Source organism: Mobula birostris, chromosome X (assembly GCF_030028105.1).
Source record: "Mobula birostris isolate sMobBir1 chromosome X, sMobBir1.hap1, whole genome shotgun sequence".
In the NCBI taxonomy this organism is placed as follows: domain Eukaryota; kingdom Metazoa; phylum Chordata; class Chondrichthyes; order Myliobatiformes; family Myliobatidae; genus Mobula; species Mobula birostris.
The window spans coordinates 71,805,457-71,826,701 of NC_092402.1; the positions used below are offsets into that span (position 1 = coordinate 71,805,457).

The 21,245-nt window shown below is 43.5% G+C and overlaps 1 protein-coding gene across 2 annotated transcripts in view; it reads right to left on the reverse strand.

The window, feature by feature from the left end:
- Positions 1 to 243: 243 nt before the first annotated feature.
- The window catches only part of strada (STE20 related adaptor alpha), a 58,130-nt gene continuing 37,128 nt past the window's right edge, over positions 244 to 21,245 (reverse strand). For both annotated transcript variants that reach the window (XM_072249289.1, XM_072249290.1), the window contains 4 exons: positions 14,569 to 14,673; positions 4,948 to 5,189; positions 1,441 to 1,483; positions 244 to 872 (listed from right to left, as the gene is read on the reverse strand). In XM_072249289.1, coding sequence (XP_072105390.1) covers positions 720 to 872; positions 1,441 to 1,483; positions 4,948 to 5,189; positions 14,569 to 14,673 — 543 coding nt within the window. In that variant the 3' untranslated portion in view covers positions 244 to 719. The remainder of the gene's footprint in view (positions 873 to 1,440; positions 1,484 to 4,947; positions 5,190 to 14,568; positions 14,674 to 21,245) is intronic.

Here is a 21,245-nt window from a genome sequence, read left to right on the forward strand (position 1 = left end):
TCTGCTCTTGCTTGATGGTTCTGAAGTGCTGTATTAGGTGATGCAGTCTGCTGAGAGAGGATGTTCCTTGAATGGATTCTAACCCTTTGAAAACTTAACTGTTGGGATCCAACATCAGTAGGCAGTGAAAGTCTTAGCTGACCCTAATGGTAGCATCTCACTGGCTAAGGTTCAATTGCTTAAGTTATAGAAGCTGTATACATGGTGTAGTACACAAAGATTGCACACAGAAGTAACCAAATGAGACTTTAATATTGATTCCTCTGAATAAATAACAATTCAGGTACAAAGGGATTTCATGTAAGGTAACAAAATGGCAAACTTTTCACGCTCTCAGAGTGATAGGAGAGATGAAGGACAGTATTTCTATCGGCAATGGATTCCACAACAATGTAGGTTTTCAAGTGGGAATATTTCTGGGTTTGAGAACTGTCTCTAAATTCATGGAAACCAGAGGAAAGATGCAGCTGGTACAGTAACAGAGCGGCAATGATTTGATCTGAAATCTCAAGTATTCAAGTAACTCAATGCAGGTGGTGGTCCCTTATCCACCTGAGCTGGTTTGATGTACACTGTTGTTATTATTCATCTTTCATCAGTGCTACACATCGCTGGATTCCAGCTAATGCCTGTAAATCAGCGAAACTGCCATTTTACATAAAAAATACAAATAAAGACCATTGGCATCACCAGACCCAGTTTCAGCAATGGGTCCACTTTCAGAAGTCCCAGTCTTCCACCTCCAGTTGTTCCAGGCTGGACACGAGCCCTGTCATCCCTTGCAACTCGTGTGAGTGAGCGCCTTCCAGGTCTGCCATAGGAGTGACTGGTCGGAGCAGATCAGGAAGCACCTCCACCACGCGGAGCTTCAGCTTGAAGAACAGAGAACGGAGTCAGTGGTCTGCCACAGTTCCAGCAAATGGCTGGGGTTTAATGATTAGACATCATGGATGGCAGATAACCTGATGAAACTACTTCAACAAACCCTCTCTCCTCTAATCCTTCACACTGAAATCCCTTATTTACTTTATATAGAGGTTTAAATTCAGAAACTGCTGTTGTTTTGACACAGAGTCACAGAAGTTAGATTTACTCTTCAGTGTGTTAAAAATAAACACAAGTAGCTGGAGACCCCATTAACCCAGAAAACAATACCCTGTCTAATTTCCCATTAAAATAAGAGAACAATTTGTAAGCGTGTCCCAACTCCATCATCTCTCCAACAACATCTTCATCACCTTCCCTCCTCCAGCCTCCCATTTTACATCCCAAGGAGATGCACTGGCAGTAGTCCATCAAAACTCCCGTTATTATGGCTGAGCCCTAAATTAACACTAAATAATTAGAACCCTAGGTCTGTGGAGGCAGAGTGAGCGCTGGGATAGGAATAATTGAGGAAGACAGTTTCTTTTACTAATAACCTTGAGGCCATATACATACCTGCTTGACAAATGAATGATTTAGTAATGCACTGGCAGAGGGTCTAAGAAGAATAAAGAGAAGTGTCAGAGGATTGAAGCAAACAGAATCAGTTGTAGCAATATTACAATGGAAGAGCTACACGGTTACATTGATAAAATGGCCCAACAGTACAGATGATAAATATGAGTAATAATCACATCAGGTCAAAATATGTACAACATAACAAGAAGCAGCAGTAAGTCTGCTCTGCCATTCAGTAAAATCGTTGCTGATCTTTGCCTTTCCTGTATTTATCATGTCCCTTCACATAGTCAACTTACTGATTTACCACTCCTTGGTCCCTAGACAGATGTAGATACTTTCTTTTGAAGTGTTGCTGCTTTCCCTTCATAGTCCAGAGTGCCACTCAGTTTGGAATAATCAGCAAACTTTGATATATTGTGAGTGTGCCCTCATCTAAATCACTGATACAAGTTGTGAGCAATGGGTGGCCTCAGAACTGATCCGTGTCACACCCAATAGTCACAGCCTCCCAAACATTGCCACTTTAGTTGTCGTCCGTTTTATGAGGAATCTCATCCATCTGATAACCATTCTTCAATCTATGCCACATATTATCCCCGTTACCTAGCGTGCACTCTACTGTGTATGCCACGTTATCAAAGGCCACAGGGAAGTCCAAATACATCACCACAGCTGGTTCTTATCTATTCTGCTCAACACAGCCAAGAAACATTCCCTTTCATGTTGGCTCTGATCCGTCATATTATTTTTTCCAAATGCCGTATAACCAATTCCTTCATAATAAAACCAACGTTCTCCTATTTTTGATGTCAGGCTAACACATCGATTCCTTTGCATTTTCTCTCCTTTTCATAAATAGTTGCAGTTATACTGTATTTGCCACCTCGCATCTGTATGAAACCTTTTTGAATCTGTGGAATTTTGGAAGATAACAACTGGTGTATCCATTCCCTCCCTGGAAAGTACTGAGGAACAGAAGGACCTTGGTGTGCAAGTCCAAAAATCCTTGAAGGTTACAGCACAGGTAGATACCATGGAGACTCAACTGGAATACTGCATGCAGTTCTGATCACCACAGTATAGGAAAGATGTAATAGTGCTAGAGAGGATGCAGAGGAGATTTCCCCACTATGTTGCCTGGGTGGAGTGTTTCAGTACTGAGTGGTTGGGTAGGCTACGTTTGTTTTCCCTGGAAGTGAAGGAAAACATGATTGAGGTTTAAGGATATGAGGAAGAGAGATAGGATTGGTTGCAGGAAACTTTACCCTTAGAGATGAACAAGAGGACATAGTTTTAGGGTAAGGGGCAAGACATTTAGAGGGGATCTATTCTTTAATTGCCAGGAATCACTTGCGTTTGTAGTTATTGTGATCTAGTTCTCATCAACATAAGCCAACTCATAATTTGGTAGTTTGCTTTAAGATTAAGTCAAATCACTTTTAATCCTTGTATAAGATTTTTATAATATAATCACTGTTCCTTAAAGTCTCCCTCTCCCATTGCACCACTTCTAAAATAGACTGTTACCACACTGCAATACACACAAAATGCTGGAGGAACTCAGCAAGCCAGGCACGGCCTATGGAGGGGAATAAACAGTTGATGTTTCAGGCGAGACTTTTCATCAGAAATCAAGTTACTTCATTACTGCCTTAATATTCTGATGTAGAAAACTGTTCTTTTACAATCTACTTGACACTTAAAATCCTTTCTCTGCATCTCAATAATGAAGCTGCTTAAGCTGCCTCAAGCTGGAGGGGAAGAGGAGGAGGAATGGCAAATAACAAAGTCAACCCGGAACAACATTCAGCTACACGAGGAATTCTGCAGATGCTGGAAATTCAAGCAACACACATCAAAGTTGCTGGTGAACGCAGCAGGCCAGGCAGCATCTCTAGGAAGAGGTGCAGTCGACGTTTCAGGCCGAGGCCCTTCGTCAGGACCCTTCGTTAGTCCTGACAAAGGGTCTCGGCCTGAAATGTCGACTGTACCTCTTCCTAGAGATGCTGCCTGGCCTGCTGCGTTCACCAGCAACTTTGATGTGTGTTGCCGGAACAACATTGGACTTGTTAATGGAGAGTGTTTGCAGGGAAATATTGTGGCTCATATACTGGGGATTGGCCAGCTGACAATGATACATTTCAAACTGTGACAAGGCAGGGACAGTGTAGGTTATTGCCTCAGTCTACTATCAGTTGAGACTAGTCAAACTAGTCAATTTAACAAACCCAGCAGTCTATAAATAAAGGCTAGGACAATCTGGCTGCACATCATAGCAACGTTGGCATCTTGTCACCCTGTTACACCAGTCCCACCGACATAAAACTATAACCAATTATTACAATCTTCGAATTGGAACTACAGTACTGTGCTAGGGTACCTAGACTTTTGCACAGTACTGTATTTGTTGAGATGGAGTGGAGAGTAAGTTTTTAAATCTGGCGGGAGCAAACAATGACCGGGAATGTTGAGGGTGAAGCACTGCAGGAGGGGTGTGGGACAGGTGGCAAAGAAGGAGTGCCAGGGGCAGGGGACAGTGTGGGTGCAAACACACCCAACTCTAAAACACCAGGCAAGGTCATTTGATTCCAAACAATTGGTCTATTGATCTTTACACAATGTCTTTCTGGTGCTTCCCCATCCCTCCCCTCTCCCTTCCCCTTTTCTCAACCAGTATACCCATATCCATGTCCCCTTCCAACTCTCAGTCCACAATAGAGACCTATATCAGAATCAGGTTTATCATCACTCATATAGGTCATGAATTTTGCTTTTTTTTGTGGCAGTAGTACATTGCAATACAAAAAAACTACAGTACTGTGCAGAAGTCTTAGGCACCCTCGCAATATATAGGGTTGAAACAAATGGCCTCTCAACTGTGTTCAAATTCAGTTTAGACTGATGATAGAAATTTCCTCTCTTCTGGTTCTCTTGCATCACAGGATTCTATTTAATTTGCTGGGTATTTCTAAAGTTTTGTTGAATTTTGTATTTCCAGTAGCTACTGAGTTCTGAATCTCACATTTCCAGCATTGTGTTCTCTATCCACTCTCTTTTGCTCATTCAACTCATCCATAACTCTTTCAATGAGAGTAGGCAAATCAGCAAGTCTTTCCCAGCTTCGCTCATTCTATCTCTCTCATTCTCCATTTTCCTTTGCTCTTTCTACCCTTTCCTGCAATTTTTCCCAACTCTAAGATCATTAACCTGAAATGTTAACTGCTTTCTCACCACAGATGCACCCTGATCTGATGAATATTTTCAACATTTTTTTGCTTTTATTTGTGATTGCAAGATGATCGTTAATCAAAGGTGTTTAGCAATGTGGGTATCTGGAATTATCAACGCCTTGAGAAACTAAACAGTCTTATTCCATCCCTGTGAATAACTTTCATGCCATGGCGTTAGCAGCACAGGATGCTTTTCATGTATTGGCTCATTAAGTGAACAACACTCGACCCTGTACTAACCAACAGCAACCCATTTTCACAAAGAACATACCTCTGCTCAGGCTCCCGTTGTAAGCACAACTCCACAAAATTGTGGAAAAGCCTGGAGAAAGTCCTGTTGTATGGATGCTGCACTTGTTCACCGTTCGTTGTTCGTATGCCACAAGTGGCAGAGCTCTCAACGATGCCCGAGTCCACTGCTGATTGAGAGTTAGTCATCATGAGCTCTTCCTTGGGGATTGTTGTAGTGTCCAGTAGGCAGGGCACTGTACCATTCAGCTTCTCCAGCAGCATCTTAAAGAGTAAATCAAAGTGAATTAGAACAGTTTTTGTCATCTAAAATCCTATGAAAAAAAAGTGAAACTGGTCACATTTAAGTGATCCAAAGAAACAATCACAAATCATTAAAAATAGCTGTCATTTTACACCCACAATCAAAAGTTCAAAGTAAATTATCAAAGTATTATACATTACCATATACTTACTTGAGATTCATTTTCTTGCAGGGATTTACAGGAAAAATATTACAATAGAATTTACAAAAAACTATACCTAAACAAAGACTTGACAACCAATGTGCAAAAGAAGACAAATTGTGCAAGTAAAAAAATATGAGTTGTAAAGAGTCCTTGAAGGCGAGTTTGAATTTGAAAATGTGTCTACATTTGAAAATGAGTAAAGGTCAGCACTGGTGAAAAAATACTGACTACATGAATGGGAGATTGCTTATGCATACTAGTTTTCATTTTCTCCCCCACCCCACCTTCATGACCACATTATTCCCCACAGTGCAAGGGGCTGTATTTTGGAAGGTCAAAGGCAAGGGGAAAGTATACAGTAGATGGAAGGACCCATTGATCCTGGGTGGCAAGTCCATAGCTCCCCTAAGGTAACAACACAAGTAGATAGGGTAGTAAAGAAGGTACATGGAAAGCTTGTCTTCATTAGTTGGGGCACTGAGTATAAAAGCTGGTAAGTCATGTTGAAACTGAGGACACATTTGGATCATTGTGTGCAGATATATTCACTACGTTACAGGAAGGATGTAGGGCTTTGGAAAAGATGCACGAGAGGTTTACCAGGATGTTGCCTAGATTGGAGAGTATTAGATGCAACGGAAAGGTTGGACAAACCTAGATTAACATCACTGGAGCATAGGAATCAAAATCAAATAATATCACTGGCATATGTTGTGAAATTTGTTGTTTTGTGGTAGCAGTACATTGCAATACATAATAATAAAAAAACCATGTTACAATAAGTATATTAAAAAAAATTAAATAAGTAGTGCAAAAAGAGAGGAAAAAGTGAAGGAGTGTTCATGGGTTCATGTCCATTCAAAAATCTGATGGTTCTGGCCATAACCAATCTCCCAAAGCACTTCATCACAGCAGATGTGAGTGCCACTGGGCGATAGTCGTTGAGGTAGCTCATCCTGCTCTTCTTGGGCACTGGTATGATTGTCACCCTTTTGCAGCAGGTGGGACCTCCGACTGCAGCAGTGAGAGGTTGAAGATGTCTTTGAACACTCCCGCCAGTTGGTTGGCACAGCTTTTCAGAACCCTAACAGGTACACCATCAGGGACTGACACCTTGCGAGGGTTCACTTTCATGAAAGATGTTTTGACATCGGCCTCTGAGACAGAGATCACAGGGTCACCAGACACTGCAGGGATTTGCACAGGCATAGCTTTATTCTCACTTTTAAAGCGTGCATGTCCCTCTGGTACAGCAATGTTAAGCTGAGATCTTCAATTTAATTTTACATAGACTGTGTATTTGTCAGGATAGTTGCGAGTGGGAGTCTAAGGCCTCTGAATTTCAGTCGTACCTGTAGACCCAATGCACTTTCCCGCTAACATGAGGAAATCCGCAGATACTGGAATTTCAAGCAACACACATCAAAGTTGCTGGTGAACGCAGCAGGCCAGGCAGCATCTCTAGGAAGAGGTACAGTCGACGTTTCGGGCCGAGACCCTTCGTCAGGACTCTCCCCGCTTCCGTTTTCTTAAATCCAAGTCTGCAGTCTGGGAACTGCCAAATTTTGAATATTGATACGTTTTTAAAATGGGTTAAAATGACATTGCTTATCGAAGTACCCATGGCTGGGACTGTGGATTTCAGTTGCAATAGTCCTTTAAGTCCAATGGGAATTGTCAAATAGTTGCAATATTTGACAATTCCCATTGCCATTTATCGGCGTCATCTTAAGGTTGAAGAAAGACCAGATAGAAGCATAGTGGATTCTGGTTAATTGGGACACATAGGGGCCAGTATATTTATGTCCAATTAAATGGCTGCCCCAATAAACTGAAGTTTCATGGAAATAGTTAAAAATGTATAAAATAGACAAACTACCATTTAATTGAGTAACAAATTAAGTATTCAAATGATATACAGAACAAATTAGAATACTAACAATACTGCAACAGTACTGCAGTTCCTAATAAAGTCCATTTATTATCAAAATATGTATACATTATACAACTTTTTTTTTATACAACCTTGAGATTTGTCTTCTAACAGACAGCCACAAAACCCAAAAGAACCTATATAAAACACTCATTTCAGTTCAGGTTCAGTCACCTCGATGTGCAGAGAAATAAAAACACATCACGCCCATAAAAAAAGTGAAAGAACCCGTAAAACTGTTGAAAACCCAGTGTGCAGAGAAAAGAACACATCATTCAAACAATAACTGCAAGCAAATAGCATTCTGAACTGAAGTCGGCAAAGAAAGTCCTATAGTTCAGCACAAAGCCAAGAAAACGTTGTGGAGCAGAAATCTGACATGGCTCGTCCCTTGCCCCAGGCCCTGATATCCCGACCTTTTCAATTTGGCCTGGTGCTTAATCTGACGTCCAAACATCAGGTTAAATTGCCTTGATACGCTCTGGGGCCAGGACCTCGTGATGAAGTTTGGCCTTTAGCCGACCTTTCTGATCCAGCATGGCATTTGTCTTCTCCATCCAAACATCGGGTTCAATTGCCTCGTTGTGCTCTGGTGCATGGACCCCGTCACCTCGATTTAGCCTGAAACCAACCTTTACGATTCGGCCCTGTGCTCAAGTCTCCATCCAAACATCAGGTTCAGTCACCTCAATATGCTCTGGAGCCTGGACCCTGTGCCTCAGTTTAGCTTGTAACCGACCTTTCAGATTTGGCATGGTGCTTAAACCGATCAAACTTCGGGTCTTGGCCACGGGCTGCCGACCCAGTCCTGCCACATCAAATTGCCTTCAAGTCCAAAGGGAAGTTACAGACTATTACTTGCGATGACTGCTTGCCAGAAGTGTGATTAACAATGTTTTCCTTGTTTCATTAGCCACTAGACAGAAGTTGCTGAGGTTCACCAGTGCCACCTAAAACCAGAAGGCCAGAGGACTTCATCCACATAAGTATTCATCTGCTTTGTACACTGCCATGTTCGACTGACTGAACAAAATCAGCAGAGACCTAGTGAAGATTCATACAATGCTTGACGATTGCATCCTCCTTCATTGTGACATTCAAATGCTTACAACTGACACTATTTAAAACCTGTTCACCGTGACATATGTGAGTGATGATAAAGCTGATTCTGATATGGGTTTCTATTGTGGACTGACAATGGGAAGGGGACAGGGAGATGGGAAAAAATGGTTGGGAAAAGGGGAAAGGAGAGGGGAGGTAGTGGGAAGCACCGGAGATAAATTCTGTAAAGATCAATAAACTATTTGTTTAGAATCAAATGACTTTGTCTGGTGTCCCAGGCTGGGTGTGTCTGCAGTATCCACAGCCACAATACCCTCGCCCCTGGCACACCTTCTCTGTCACCTGTCCCAAACCTCTCCCGCAGTGCTCCACCCTCAACATTCCCAACATCCTTTGCTCCCACCATCAAACTCACTCTCCGCTCCATATTGACAAACATAGTACTGTGTAAAAGTCTTAGCTGCCTGAGCTATATATGTGTGCCTAAGACTTTTATACAGTACTGTACATAGGGTAGACAGTCAGTCTTTTCCCAGCATGGTTATCAAATAATAAAGGCATGTTTAAAGTAAGAGGATGAAGGTTTTAAGGTTTAAGAGGCAAAGGTTTGTTCTTTTATATAATACAAATGATAGTAGTTACATGGTGTGGGCATGTGGCCAAGTAGTTAAGGCATTGGACTAGCGACCTGAAGGTCGTGAGTTCGAGCCCCAGCCGAGGCAACGTGTTGTGTCCTTGAGCAAGGCACTTAATCACACATTGCTCTGCGACGACACTGGTGCCAAGCTGTATGGGTCCTAATGCCCTTCCCTTGGACAACATTGGTGTCGTGGAGAGGGGAGACTTGCAGCATGGGCAACTGCTGGTCTTCCACACAACCTTGCCCAGGCCTGCGCCCTGGAGAAGTGAAGACTTTCCAGGCGCAGATCCATGGTCTCGCAAGACTAACGGAAGCCTTAAATTAAAGTAGCTACATGCCAATGGAAGAAACGATAGCAACATTTAAACAGATTTAGGCCGATACATGAAGAGGTAGGAATGAGAGGAATGTGAACTTGTGCAGGCAGATGGATTAGTTAGATTGACATCATGGTTGATGTGGACATAGTGGACCAAAGAACCTGTTCATGTTGTTCGATGTCCTATCCCTAATACAGTGTCGTATAAAATCAACTGGTTTATATTTATATCATTTGGATATTCCAATTTTATTTTGATGTTCAGAACACCTTGCGAAAATAACTTGAACATAGAATCAAAAGTATAGGAAAAGGCTATTTGGCTCATTGTATTCATCCGTGGCAAAATGAGCTAATTTTCCAGATTATTTTTCTAGAAGTGCTCATGGATACATTTTTTAAAAATACCGAGAGTTTTGTTTGAGGCAGAGAGTTTCAGATTGCAATAAACCCAACCCAGACTATGGTAGCATTATTGCTGCACTCTAGCTTCTTCCTGTGTGTTCTTCTATGTCAGCATGACCTTTATTTCTTTCTCCCTCAAACACCTAATTCCTCTTAAATACCTCTGTACAATTTGTCTTAACACTCCCCCTGATAATGAATTCTATATTTTCACAGTCCTTTGAGGAATGATTCCAAGGATTAGGGACTTCTTAATTCACTAATTGGTTAAGTTGATGGAAAAGAACCTGAGAGGCAGGATTTATGAACATTTGGAGAGGTATAATATGATTAGGAATAGTCAGCATGGCTTTGTCAAAGGCAGGTCATGCCTTACGAGCCTGATTGAATATTTGAGGATGTGACTAAATACATTGATGAAGGTAGAGCAGTAAATGTAGTGTATATGGATTTCAGCAAGGCATTTGATAAGGTACCCCATGCAAGGCTTATTGAGAAAGTAAGGGGACATGAGATCCAAGGGGAAATTGCTTTGTGGATCCAGAATTGGCTTGCCCACAGAAAGCAAACAGTGGTTGTAGATGGGGCATATTCTGCATGGAGGTCGGTCACCAGTGGAGTGCCTCAGGGATCTGTTCTGGGACCCCTTTTCTTCGTGATTTTTATAAATGACCTGGATGAGGAACTGGAGGGATGGGTTAGTAAAGTTGCTGATGACACAAAGGTTGGGTGTGTTGTGGATGGTGTGGAGGGCTGTCAGAGGTTACAGCAGGACATTGATAGGATGCAAAACTGGGCTGAGAAGTGGCAGATGGAATTCAACCCAGATAAGTGTGAGGTGGTTCACTTTGGTAGGTCAAATATGATGGCAGAGTATAGTATTAATGGTAAGACTCTTGGCAGTGTGGAGGATCAGAGGGATCTTGGGGTCGGAATTCATAGGACACTCAACACCTGCACAGGTTGACTCTGTGGTTAAGAAGGCATATGGTACATTGACCTTCATCAATTGTGGGATTGAGTTTAGGAGACAAGAGGTAATGTTGCAGCTATATAGGACCCTTGTCAGACCCCATGTGGAGTACTGTGCTCAGTTCTGGTCACCTCACTACAGAAAGGATGTGGAAATCATAGAAAGGGTGCAGAGGAGATTTACAAGGCTGTTGCTTGGATTGGGGAGCATGCCTTATGAGAATAGGTTGACTGATCTCGGCCTTTTCTCCTTAGAGTGGCAGAGGATGAGAGGTGACCTGATAGAGGTGTATAAGATGGTGAGAGCCATTGATTGTGTGGATAGTCAGAGGTTTTTTTTCCCAGGGCTGAGATGGCTAACATGAGAGGGCACAGTTTTAAGGTTCTTGGAAGTAGGTACAGTGGAGATGTCAGGGGCAAGTTTTTTTTTTAAAAAAATTGCTGAGAGTGGTGAGTGCGTGGAATGGGCTGCTGGTAACGGTGGTGGAGGCAGAAATGATAGGGTCTTTTAAGATGTTCCTGGATAGGTACATGGAGCTCAGAAAAATAGAGGGCTATGGGTAACCCTAGGAAATTTCTAAAGTAAGTACACGTTCAGCACAGCATTGCGAGTCGAAGGGCCTGTATTGTGCTGTAGGTTTTCTATGTTTCTATTTTAGTTATAGGGTCTATATGCTGTTCTTTATGGAACAGAGGAGATCGCGAATGGATCTGATTGATGTACTTAAAGCTATGCAGAGCACAGGTGAGAAAAATTGTTGGGAGTTGAGTTCAAAAACAAAAGAAACTGAATGAATACGATCTGCAAAAACAAACGGACAAGAAAGAAAAGAAATGCAATGAGTGATTAGGATTTGAAAGGCACTGCCAGAGGGATGCAGACTCAGCTGTAGTTTTCAAAAGGGAGCTGGATAAGTATCTAAAAGAAAAGAATGTGCAGGGTTATGGAGTGAGGATGGGTCAGTTAAACAGGATAGATCTCTACTTGTATGCAGCTGGTAAAGTCTCAACAGGTTGAGCTATCTTCCATGCTGTAACCATTCTGTGATGCTGTAGATGCTTCTCCTGAGTTCACAGAATCATAGCAATCATCAAAAAAATTTAGCATAAAGATTGAGGTCGTTTGGCCCATGATGCCTATGCGCATCGAAAAATTAGTCCTCAGGCTAATCTCACCTTCTGGTATCATGCTTGTAGCCTGCAGATCAAAGCTGTTCTCCTGAGAGTCCTCTATTACCTTTCTATTCTGTTCTTTACCCATGCAGACATTCTTCAGAACCATTGTGCCTGTGTCTCCATTATTGCTTTGCAGCCACAGTTTCTCCTGTCCTTTCAGTTACACAGTACACTGCACAGAAATATTTATTTGGATAAAAACACACATAACATAGGGAGCCAGGAGGGCAGGAGCTCTCCAATTTAACTATGAAACAAGTCACCAAATGTATATGGCTTAGCGCAAAACTTGTCTGATGAGACCAACCTATGAATGTAGTAGGAGGTTACTGCATATATTTGATGGCAGGGGTACAGTTAGGGGTGGGCAGTAAGACAAGAGAGAAAAATGCTTCCCAAACTCCACATGAAAGCTTTCAGCAAATTTTCTTAAATCAATGCACACTCATTATTAGCCTTTCTACAATGGGAAATTGGTCTATCTGCCAGTTTTATACAATCCATTCAACCTCCCCTAAGCCCTCTCTGTTTCCAGCTCACTTTACTCATTCACTGAAAGTGATGACGGCTCCAAACAGCGACTCCTTTACTTGCATCTTCGGACACAGCTCTATTTCCATCTTTAATATCTCTATTTTTCCCTCTCAGGGTTCTTTAGAAGACCCTGACGTGGAGTTACATGCTGACTATGGTTCTTTGCGGGAATGGGACCCGTTCTTGGGGTTTCACAACTGGCCGTTGTTCAGCACACCAAGTGCTCGCCCTAAGAGTTTGGCTCGCCTTTGGTGGTCTAGGATCTCAGGGCTCTGAGGACGGGTGGATCGAGGGTCAACGTCCTGGACCAGTGGGTCGTGGGAGCTGGAACATCTTTGGCTGTGTACTCAGAGACCTGAGATCTTTGCGCACAGAGCTCGAAAAAAGCAACACAATGGGCTTTTAAAATCGGAAACCAGTGAGTTGTTTGTTATGTTTCCCTCTCACTGTGAAATGGAGACACCTCTTTCTCCCTTATGGGGGAGGGGGTGAGGGGGAGGGGGAGAGAGGGGGAGGGAGCCTGTGGTATGTCGAATGCCAGGTGAACAATGTAGTCTTTGGAGTATTGCAAGTCTGTGTCTTTACTGTTGCTTTGCTTACGCTTGAGTGCTCAGTGGCGGGTGCCAATGCTTTTTTTTGCTGTTGGGGGCGGGGGAAGAGGAGGGATTGTTGCTTGCTGCCACTTACGCGTGGGAGGGGAGCTGAGGGGGAGACTTTGGGGTTCTAACATTTAACTGTCATCCATTCTTTGGGGGCACTCTGTTTTTGTAGATGGTTGCGAAGAAAAAGCATTTCAGGATGTATATTGTATACATTTCTCTGACATTAAATGCACCTTTGAAACTTTTGAAAATATGAAAGGTTTATCCTGATGGTATTAACTCCTAATTGTTATATATGAAGCATCAGAAGATAATTACAGGTGAGTTAGACCATTAAATACATCAGATTATTAATCCAGATAAAATTTGTTAACGCCCCTTGGTTAATCTTTAATGAGGGAAAATTACTTATGGTTCTAATTATTAGGTTTTAGCCTCTATTCAACAATGTTCCAGCTATTTGTCAGTCTTCACACAAACATGAGCTTACTAATGAATCCCAACTTTGCCTTTTACTAGTTAAACTTATTTCCCCTTTGTTCTGGTCAAGGTTAATCTATTTTGCATCCTTTTTTTATATTGTTGTGCAAGATGACTTTTCAAATATCTCCCTTTCTGGTTCAATAGCCCAGGTTTCTCTTGCATTCTCATGTAGCGCTCAGACTGGGATCAGTCTGCATTCCCTCTTTCACCCGAAGCTCTCTGGCATCTCTTCTTGGCTAGAATTATGTGCTGCTGCACTGCCTAACTGCCCACAACAGTGTTCACAATCTGCCCTGACTTGTATTCCAGGGATCTCTCTGAATACTTCACCATCCTTCTGACTTTGCAGATTACTGCCCCACCTGCTGGACAATAAGGACAGTCCACTAAAGTTCCAGAGATATGTCCTTTCTCAGCTTGCTCCTTACAGCTTGTAACACATTTGTCTGTACTAAACTTATCTTTCAATGTTCTATGTACTTATATATCGCCCAGCTCCATTTGAGTTTCCTGAGGGTCCTCTCTTCTTACCTCCATTTCCACTCCTCAGAAATGACTACATCATAGCCCTCAAATGTCACATCTCTCTTATATGAATCCACTTCTCATACTCATTAACATATCATATTTCAACCAATCCTTCATATTAGTCCATCCTTGTCTCACTATTATTAGGTTTTGCATTTGCAGTTGAAACTATAATTAGAGTTCACTTCATCTCTCAGTGCTTTGCTTGGAAATTTAACTGTTGCTTTTTTTTGTTCTGGAAATTGCTTCTAAATCTAATCAGCCCCCGTAATGGGTCCTAACGTATCTATCTGATTGACAAATAGCATAACCACTGTTAGAAGATGTCATGTTTAAGTTTATAAAATTAAAAGGAAAGGCAATCAGTATTCTTAGACTGGATTAAATTAAATGCACACAAAAAGTTTTAATGCTTATCAATCCATTTTCATCTTTCTTCACCTATTCAGGTTTTACAATAATTACCGGACAACCAGAGTCAAGACATGCAAGGCCGGTGGGGTACTTTGTGTCTTGACAGGTGATGCATAACACCCATACCTGAGTTGCAGGCATATCTTTGAAGGGAACATGTCCATTAGCCAGCTCACACGCAGTGATCCCCAAACTGTAAATATCAGATTTGGCATCGTAACCCTGCAGATTCTGTAGGGAGAAAGGAAAACAGAATTGTAACAGAATTTTAGATATTATGTGCAAATAATATTATTAAAGAACTACACCCCTTTCCCCAAATGGTTGACCATCACTTACCATATGGCTAACCCAGAGTCAGACAGCAGCATTGGCTTTTTCAACTGAGAGGTTTAAGTTCAGACTTCTAATAAGCAAACAGCGACATTAAAGAAAGAGCAACTTCACACAAGAATGAGGACTTGAGAGCTTATCAATTTCTCACCACTCATTTCTCAGCCAAAAGCACCCAAATATTTCCAACAGTAATCTAATCTAACTGCCTTGAAACAAGAAATGAATAAAAATTCTTTCTTAAGAGTTTTGGCCAAGGACAGTAGTTGGTTGGGTTATTCAACAGTGGGCAACACCTTTACTGCTAAACTCACATCGTACTCATCTTTTCCCATGTTTGTAACATTCATATCTGCAAACCTCTAATATCTGTGTTCAGTTCCATTTTTGGCCTCCTGTGCTTTCTGCATTTTCATTGTTCTGCCATTAATAGACAGACAATTAACCATCTGTTCCCCAAGCTCTGAACTTTTTCCTTGCTCTCTCACACTTAACCTCTTCAATCCAGGTTTTGCTTGCATATCCTGTTGTCTTATGTCTCAAACAGTGGGAATCGGGGTTTTGGCAAGGCCAGTATTTATTGCCCTTATGGAGATGGTGTAAGAGGTAATATATTAGATTGGATGGAAGATGAAGCGACTAACAGGTGTGACGAAAGAGGGTTACAAAAGTACACATAGACTAAGATGTTAACTGTCCTGTGCTGGCACCAGTGGGATCAGCAGTTGATCTGCCACTTGTCTTCAGGAGAAAGAGAGATAAGGAAGACAACGGAGTAGCATTTGGAAATGTTAATGAAGAGACGAGAGTGTTTAACAGAAGGAGACACCGGTCTGAGAACTGTCAAGATCGGCTCCTTTTTGAACCCTGAACTGTTTGAAGTGTGATGGACAGGCGATACCCCAGCAGGGAGATAAAAAGGGACAGGTTCACTAAGGCAGGAGACACACGACACCACGAGGTAACGAGACCCTGGAAGCGGTGCGCCTCCCACAAGTCGGTGGGAGTTTTTGGAGGGCTGGTCGCGGGACCAAGCCAGAGACGCACAGGGTGGAAAGGTACGATCGGTGGGAACCTGGTGTGTGTCCGCCCTTGCCTGGGTGCCAGGTTCACTGCAGAGGAACGATCGTATCTGAAACAGGGGGGTCACAGTCGGTGACCTCAGAAGACATTACAAAGGGCTCGCCCGAAAGCTGACTGCGAGGAATATCGAAGGTCTGTGTGGAAGCCATTTTGAATATTCATTCGCTTTCGCCCGCTCTCTCCTCCCCCCCCCGCCCCCCCATCCACCGGCACGACAGTGATTACTATGAACTGAACTGAACTCAATTGAACTGAACTTTGCGTCACTTTGAAACTGGTCATTTACCCCTAGATGACGATAGAGCTTGATTGATCCTATTATCCTAGTTCTGTGTACATGTCTGTTTATCATTGCTGAACTGTTGTATTTATTATCCTTTTGATTAGAGTACTGTGTTGCTTATTTCTTTAATAAAACTTTCTTAGTTCCAGTAATCCAGACTCCAACTGAGTGATCCATTTCTGCTGGTTTGGCAACCCAGTTACGGGGTACATAACATAAGTGGGGTTCTCGTCCGCGATTTTGAACGCTAAATTTGGGACGGAGTAAATTGATTGGGTTAAAATTCCCGAAAGAAGGAAAAGACAAACAGCAGAAATGGAGATTGAGGAATTTCTAAAGGCACCAAACTTGGAGGCATTACAGGATGCCAGGAAAGCGGAATTGACAGCTGTGGCCAAACGGTTGAATCTTGCTAAGGGGAAGTCGACGATGAGGAGAGAGGAGATACACAGAGCTATCGTAGAGCACTATGGTTTGTTTCCCCAAAGGTGTGTTTCCCCAAGGGGAGCTGGAGGTGGTGTCTATTGAAAAACCTGCTGGAGACGCGGTACAGGTGCAGCTTGAAAAACTGAGACTCGAGCACAAGTTCCGGGTATGGCAGCTAGAACACGAAGAGAAACGGTTAGAATGACAGCGAGAAGAGAGAGAGAGGCAGTTGGAGCGAGAAGAGAAACAGAGGGAAAGGGAGTTCGAGCTGGAGAGGTTAAAGATAAGGGCAGAGCAGGGGCTCATGCCGAACCAAGGTGGAGGGCTCAGGGCAACCCAGGAGGTTAGGCTGGTTCCCCCATTTGACGATACCGATGTGGATCGGTACTTTCTCCATTTCGAAAAAGTTGCTACGTCAGGACTGGCTGAGGGATAAGTGGGCTGTTTTGCTTCAGAGTGTACTAAAAGGGAAAGCCCAACAAGCTTACTCGGCTTTGTCGCGGAAGATGCCCAGAGGTATGAGGTGGTGAAAGAGGCCATCCTCAGGATTTATGAGTTGGTCCCGGAGGCATACCGGCAGAGGTTCCGGAATGCGAGGAAACAGTGGGACCGCACGTATTTAGAGTTTGCCCGTGAGATGCAGACATATTGTGAGCGTTGGTGCGCCTCGAAGGGGGTAGATGGGGATTATGACAGACTGCTACAGCTGATCCTGATTGAGCAGTTTAAAGGTTGTGTCCCTGAGGGTATGAGACCCTACCTAGATGAGAAAGAGGCAGCCACGTTAGCCGCAACTGCTAAGTTAGCGGATGAGTACGCGTTGACACATAGAATGAAGTTTGTCCCGAGTAAAGGCCACCAGAAGGGTAGTCAGGACGGCGGGGAGAGTCCGCCAGAAAAGTCAGAAAATAAGCCGGGGACTAGTGAGAAGGATAAGGTAGACCGGGAGCAGTCTGGTAGGAAGTCTCCTGGGGTCGTCTGTTATAATTGTGGGAAAGTCGGACACTTTGCGTCCAGGTGCTTTGCCCCAAAGAAAGAGACGGGGAAAGGAAAAACAGCGATTTCGACTGGCTGTATCGAGCTGGTAAACGAACCGCCAAGAGAGGAAAGGTCTGCCAAAGTTCAGGAAGGGCGCAAGAGGTTTATCTTGACTGGATTGGTGTCGGTGAAGGAGGGGTTAAACCCAGTTCCAGTGTGGATCTGGAGAGACACGGGAGCGTGTCAGTCATTGATATTGAAGAGTGTGTTAGAGTTTAGTTCAGAGACCCAGACTGGGGAGGTCAGGGTCAAAGGTATTGGGGAAGGGACAGAGGCAGTCCCTTTGCACCAGATACACCTACAAAGCAACTTGGTCTTTGGACTAGTCACGATTGGGGTGAGGCCCGAATTACCGATGAAAGGCGTGGAAGTCTTGCTCGGTAATGACCTCGCGGGGGGAATTGTGTTCCCAGCCGTGAGATTGACAAGTCAGCCTGCCAGCATTGAGGCCCCACCCATGGACTCGCAGGTTTATCCCGTTTGCGCAGTGACTCGGCGGATGTCGAGGAAGGCTGCAGAGGCTGATATAAAGTTAGCTGAGATGTTTCTGCCAGCCTTGTACGAGGAGGGGCTAGAAAGTGAAAAGAAGGAACGTAATGAAACAGGAGGAAGTGGGGAAATTAAGGTAGATTTATCATTAGAAAAGAAGGACTTTATACAGAAACAGGAGCGAGACGAGGAAACAGCTCGCTGGGAAACAGAGTTAGGAAGAGAGCCAGTAGGCTATGGTGTGAAGGGGGAGGTGCTAAGGAAGGAAGGGAGACCAAGTACCACAGATGAGGAATGGGGGATGGTGCCAAAAATCTCTGGGGATGAGATTTTTAACCTGGCCCACAAGGTACCCCTCGGTGGAAATTTTGAGGTGCTGAAGGAAACAGTCGGCGGAATCATGAAAGAGGTTTACTGGCTGCACAGGAGGAAGGATGTTATTGATTATGGCAGACGCGAACTGAGACTGTCACAGGCTTTTGATATGCTAACGAACCTAGTCGGTGTTAGCGCGGAAATCAATGAAGCTAGGGTCCCCCCGATAAGGAAAAAGAACCATTTTGAAAAGATGAGTATGGTATCGCCCAGATGGGAGAAGGCTATTGTTTTGGCCAGCTCTGCTGATAAGGTCTCTCCCTTAATCCCCGAACAAAGCGACTCTTTAGGAGAATTAATTAAACAGCTCGCACACGTGTGTTTGATTGTCCTGAGGCGATGCAAAGAACTGGGACGTTGGGTGGTGTTTGTCACGCTAGGTCAGCCTAGTGAGCAACATCCCTATAGAATGAGTAATTCAGTGACAAAAGGGCTAACGAACACAGAAGTGTATATTGGCGATGTAATACGGCTGTCTGAAGCCAGCTTGATAGTGAACCTTGAAAAAAATGAGTTCGGCCACACGAAGGTCACTTATCTGGGAATTGTGGTAACACGGGCAGCTGGCAGCGATGCAAGCTAAGGTGCGGGCTATCTCTGACATCCCAACTCCGACAGACAAGAGGGCCCTCAGAAGGCTCTTGGATGGTGGGGTACTGTAGGAAGTTTTGCAATAACTCTGTGGTTACTACCCCTCCCCCTCCTACTAAGCCCTTGCGAGACAAAACTAAGTCGGGATGGGACGACCCTTGTTATTGTGGTCCGGGACGAAACCCAATGAGAGGTTACACTGATCGCAATTCATCAGTGTTTTCGGCCACTATGAAGTTTGCTAAGTTGGAGCCTGGTTTAGGGGATTATTAATAACACATATAAAAGGAACAGAAAATGTGATTGCTAACTGTCTGTCAGGTGTTGACAACTTAAAATTCTCTGTATTAGCCAAATAGCTGATGAAGATGTATATTTGTGTGTATCTAATAATGTATTCATGTTTGTAATTTTTACCCTGGTAAAAATCCTTAAAGGTGAGGGGTGTGATGAAAGAGGGTTACAAAAAGTACACATAGACTAAGATGTTAACTGTCCTGTGCTGGCACCAGTGGGATCAGCAGTTGATCTGCCACCTGTCTTCAGGAGAAAGAGAGATAAAGAAGACAATGGAGCAGCATTTGGAAATGTTAATGAAGAGACGAGAGAGTTTAACGGAAGGAGACACCGGTCTGAGAACTGTCAAGATCGGCTCCTTTTTGAACCCTGAACTGTTTGAAGTGTGATGGACAGGCGATACCCCAGCAGGGGGATAAGAAGGGACAGGTTCGCCAAGGCAGGAGACATACGACACCACGAGGTAACGAGACCCTGGAAGCGGTGCGCCTCCCACAAGTCGGTGGGAGTTTTTGGAGGGCTGGTCGCGGGACCAAGCCAGAGACGCACAGGGTGGAAAGGTACGATCAGCGGGAACCTGGTGTGTGTCCACCCTTGCCTGGGTGCCGGGTTCACCGCTGAGGAACGATCATATCTGAAACAGAGGGGTCACAGTCGGTGACCTCAGAAGACATTACAAAGGGCTCGCCCGAAAGCTGACTGCGAGGAATATCGAAGGTCTGTGTGGAAGCCATTTTGAATATTCATTCGCTTTCGCCCTCTCTCCTTCCCGCCCCCCCACCCCCCCGTCCACCAGCACGGCAGTGATTACTGTGAACTGAACTGAACTCAATTGAACTGAACTTTGCGTCACTTTGAAACTGGTCATTTACCCCTAGATGACGATAGAGCTTGATTGATCCTATTATCCTAGTTCTGTGTACATGTCTGTTTATCATTGCCGAACTGTTGTATTTATTATCCTTTTGATTAGAGTACTGTGTTGCTTATTTCTTTAATAAAACTTTCTTAGTTCCAGTAATCCAGACTCCAACTGAGTGATCCATTTCTGCTGGTTTGGCAACCCAGTTACGGGGTACGTAACACAGGAAATAAAGAGCAGGCATTAAGTATGTATTTCTCTAGTTGCGTCACAGGAACTGTTACAATTCTTATAGGTAACCTGCTTGAGTCATAAGGCAGCACAGTTAAACTTACTGATGCCACAAAAATAGACAGCAAAGCAAGTGTGATGAGAACACAAAGAAATTATAAAACAGATGGATTAGGTAAATGAGGAAAGATCTGGAAAATGAAATATAATGAAAACGTCATATCATCTAAATGGTGGAAGATTTCAGAGCTCTGAAGTGCAGAGCGATCCAAGTGTCCTAATGAATGATGCACCAAAGGCGAGTATGTATGGCTAACACGAGAGGGCACAGTTTTAAGGTGCTTGGAAGTAGGTACAGAGGAGATGTCGGGGCAAGTTTTTTTTTATATAAACACAGAGTGGTGAGTGTGCGGAATGGGCTGCTGGCGACCGTGTTGAGGTGGATACGATAGGATCTTAAGAGACTCCTGGACAGATACATGGAGCTCAGAAAAATAGAGGACTATGGGTAACCCTGGGTAATTTCTCAGGTAAGGACATGTTTGGCACAGCTTTGTGGGCTGAAGGGCCTGTATTGTGCTGTAGGTTTTCTATGTTCTATGTAGGCGCAGCAAATAATTAGGAAAGCAAACAATGTTATCATTTACTGCAATGAGAATTGAAACTGAAAGCAGGGTGGTTGTGCTTCTGTTATATAGTGCATGGGGAGATCATTATCTGGAGTAAGGTTACCCGTACTATTAAAGGAGGGATGTTAAGATGGTGGAAGCAGTTCAGAGAAAGATAACTAGATTG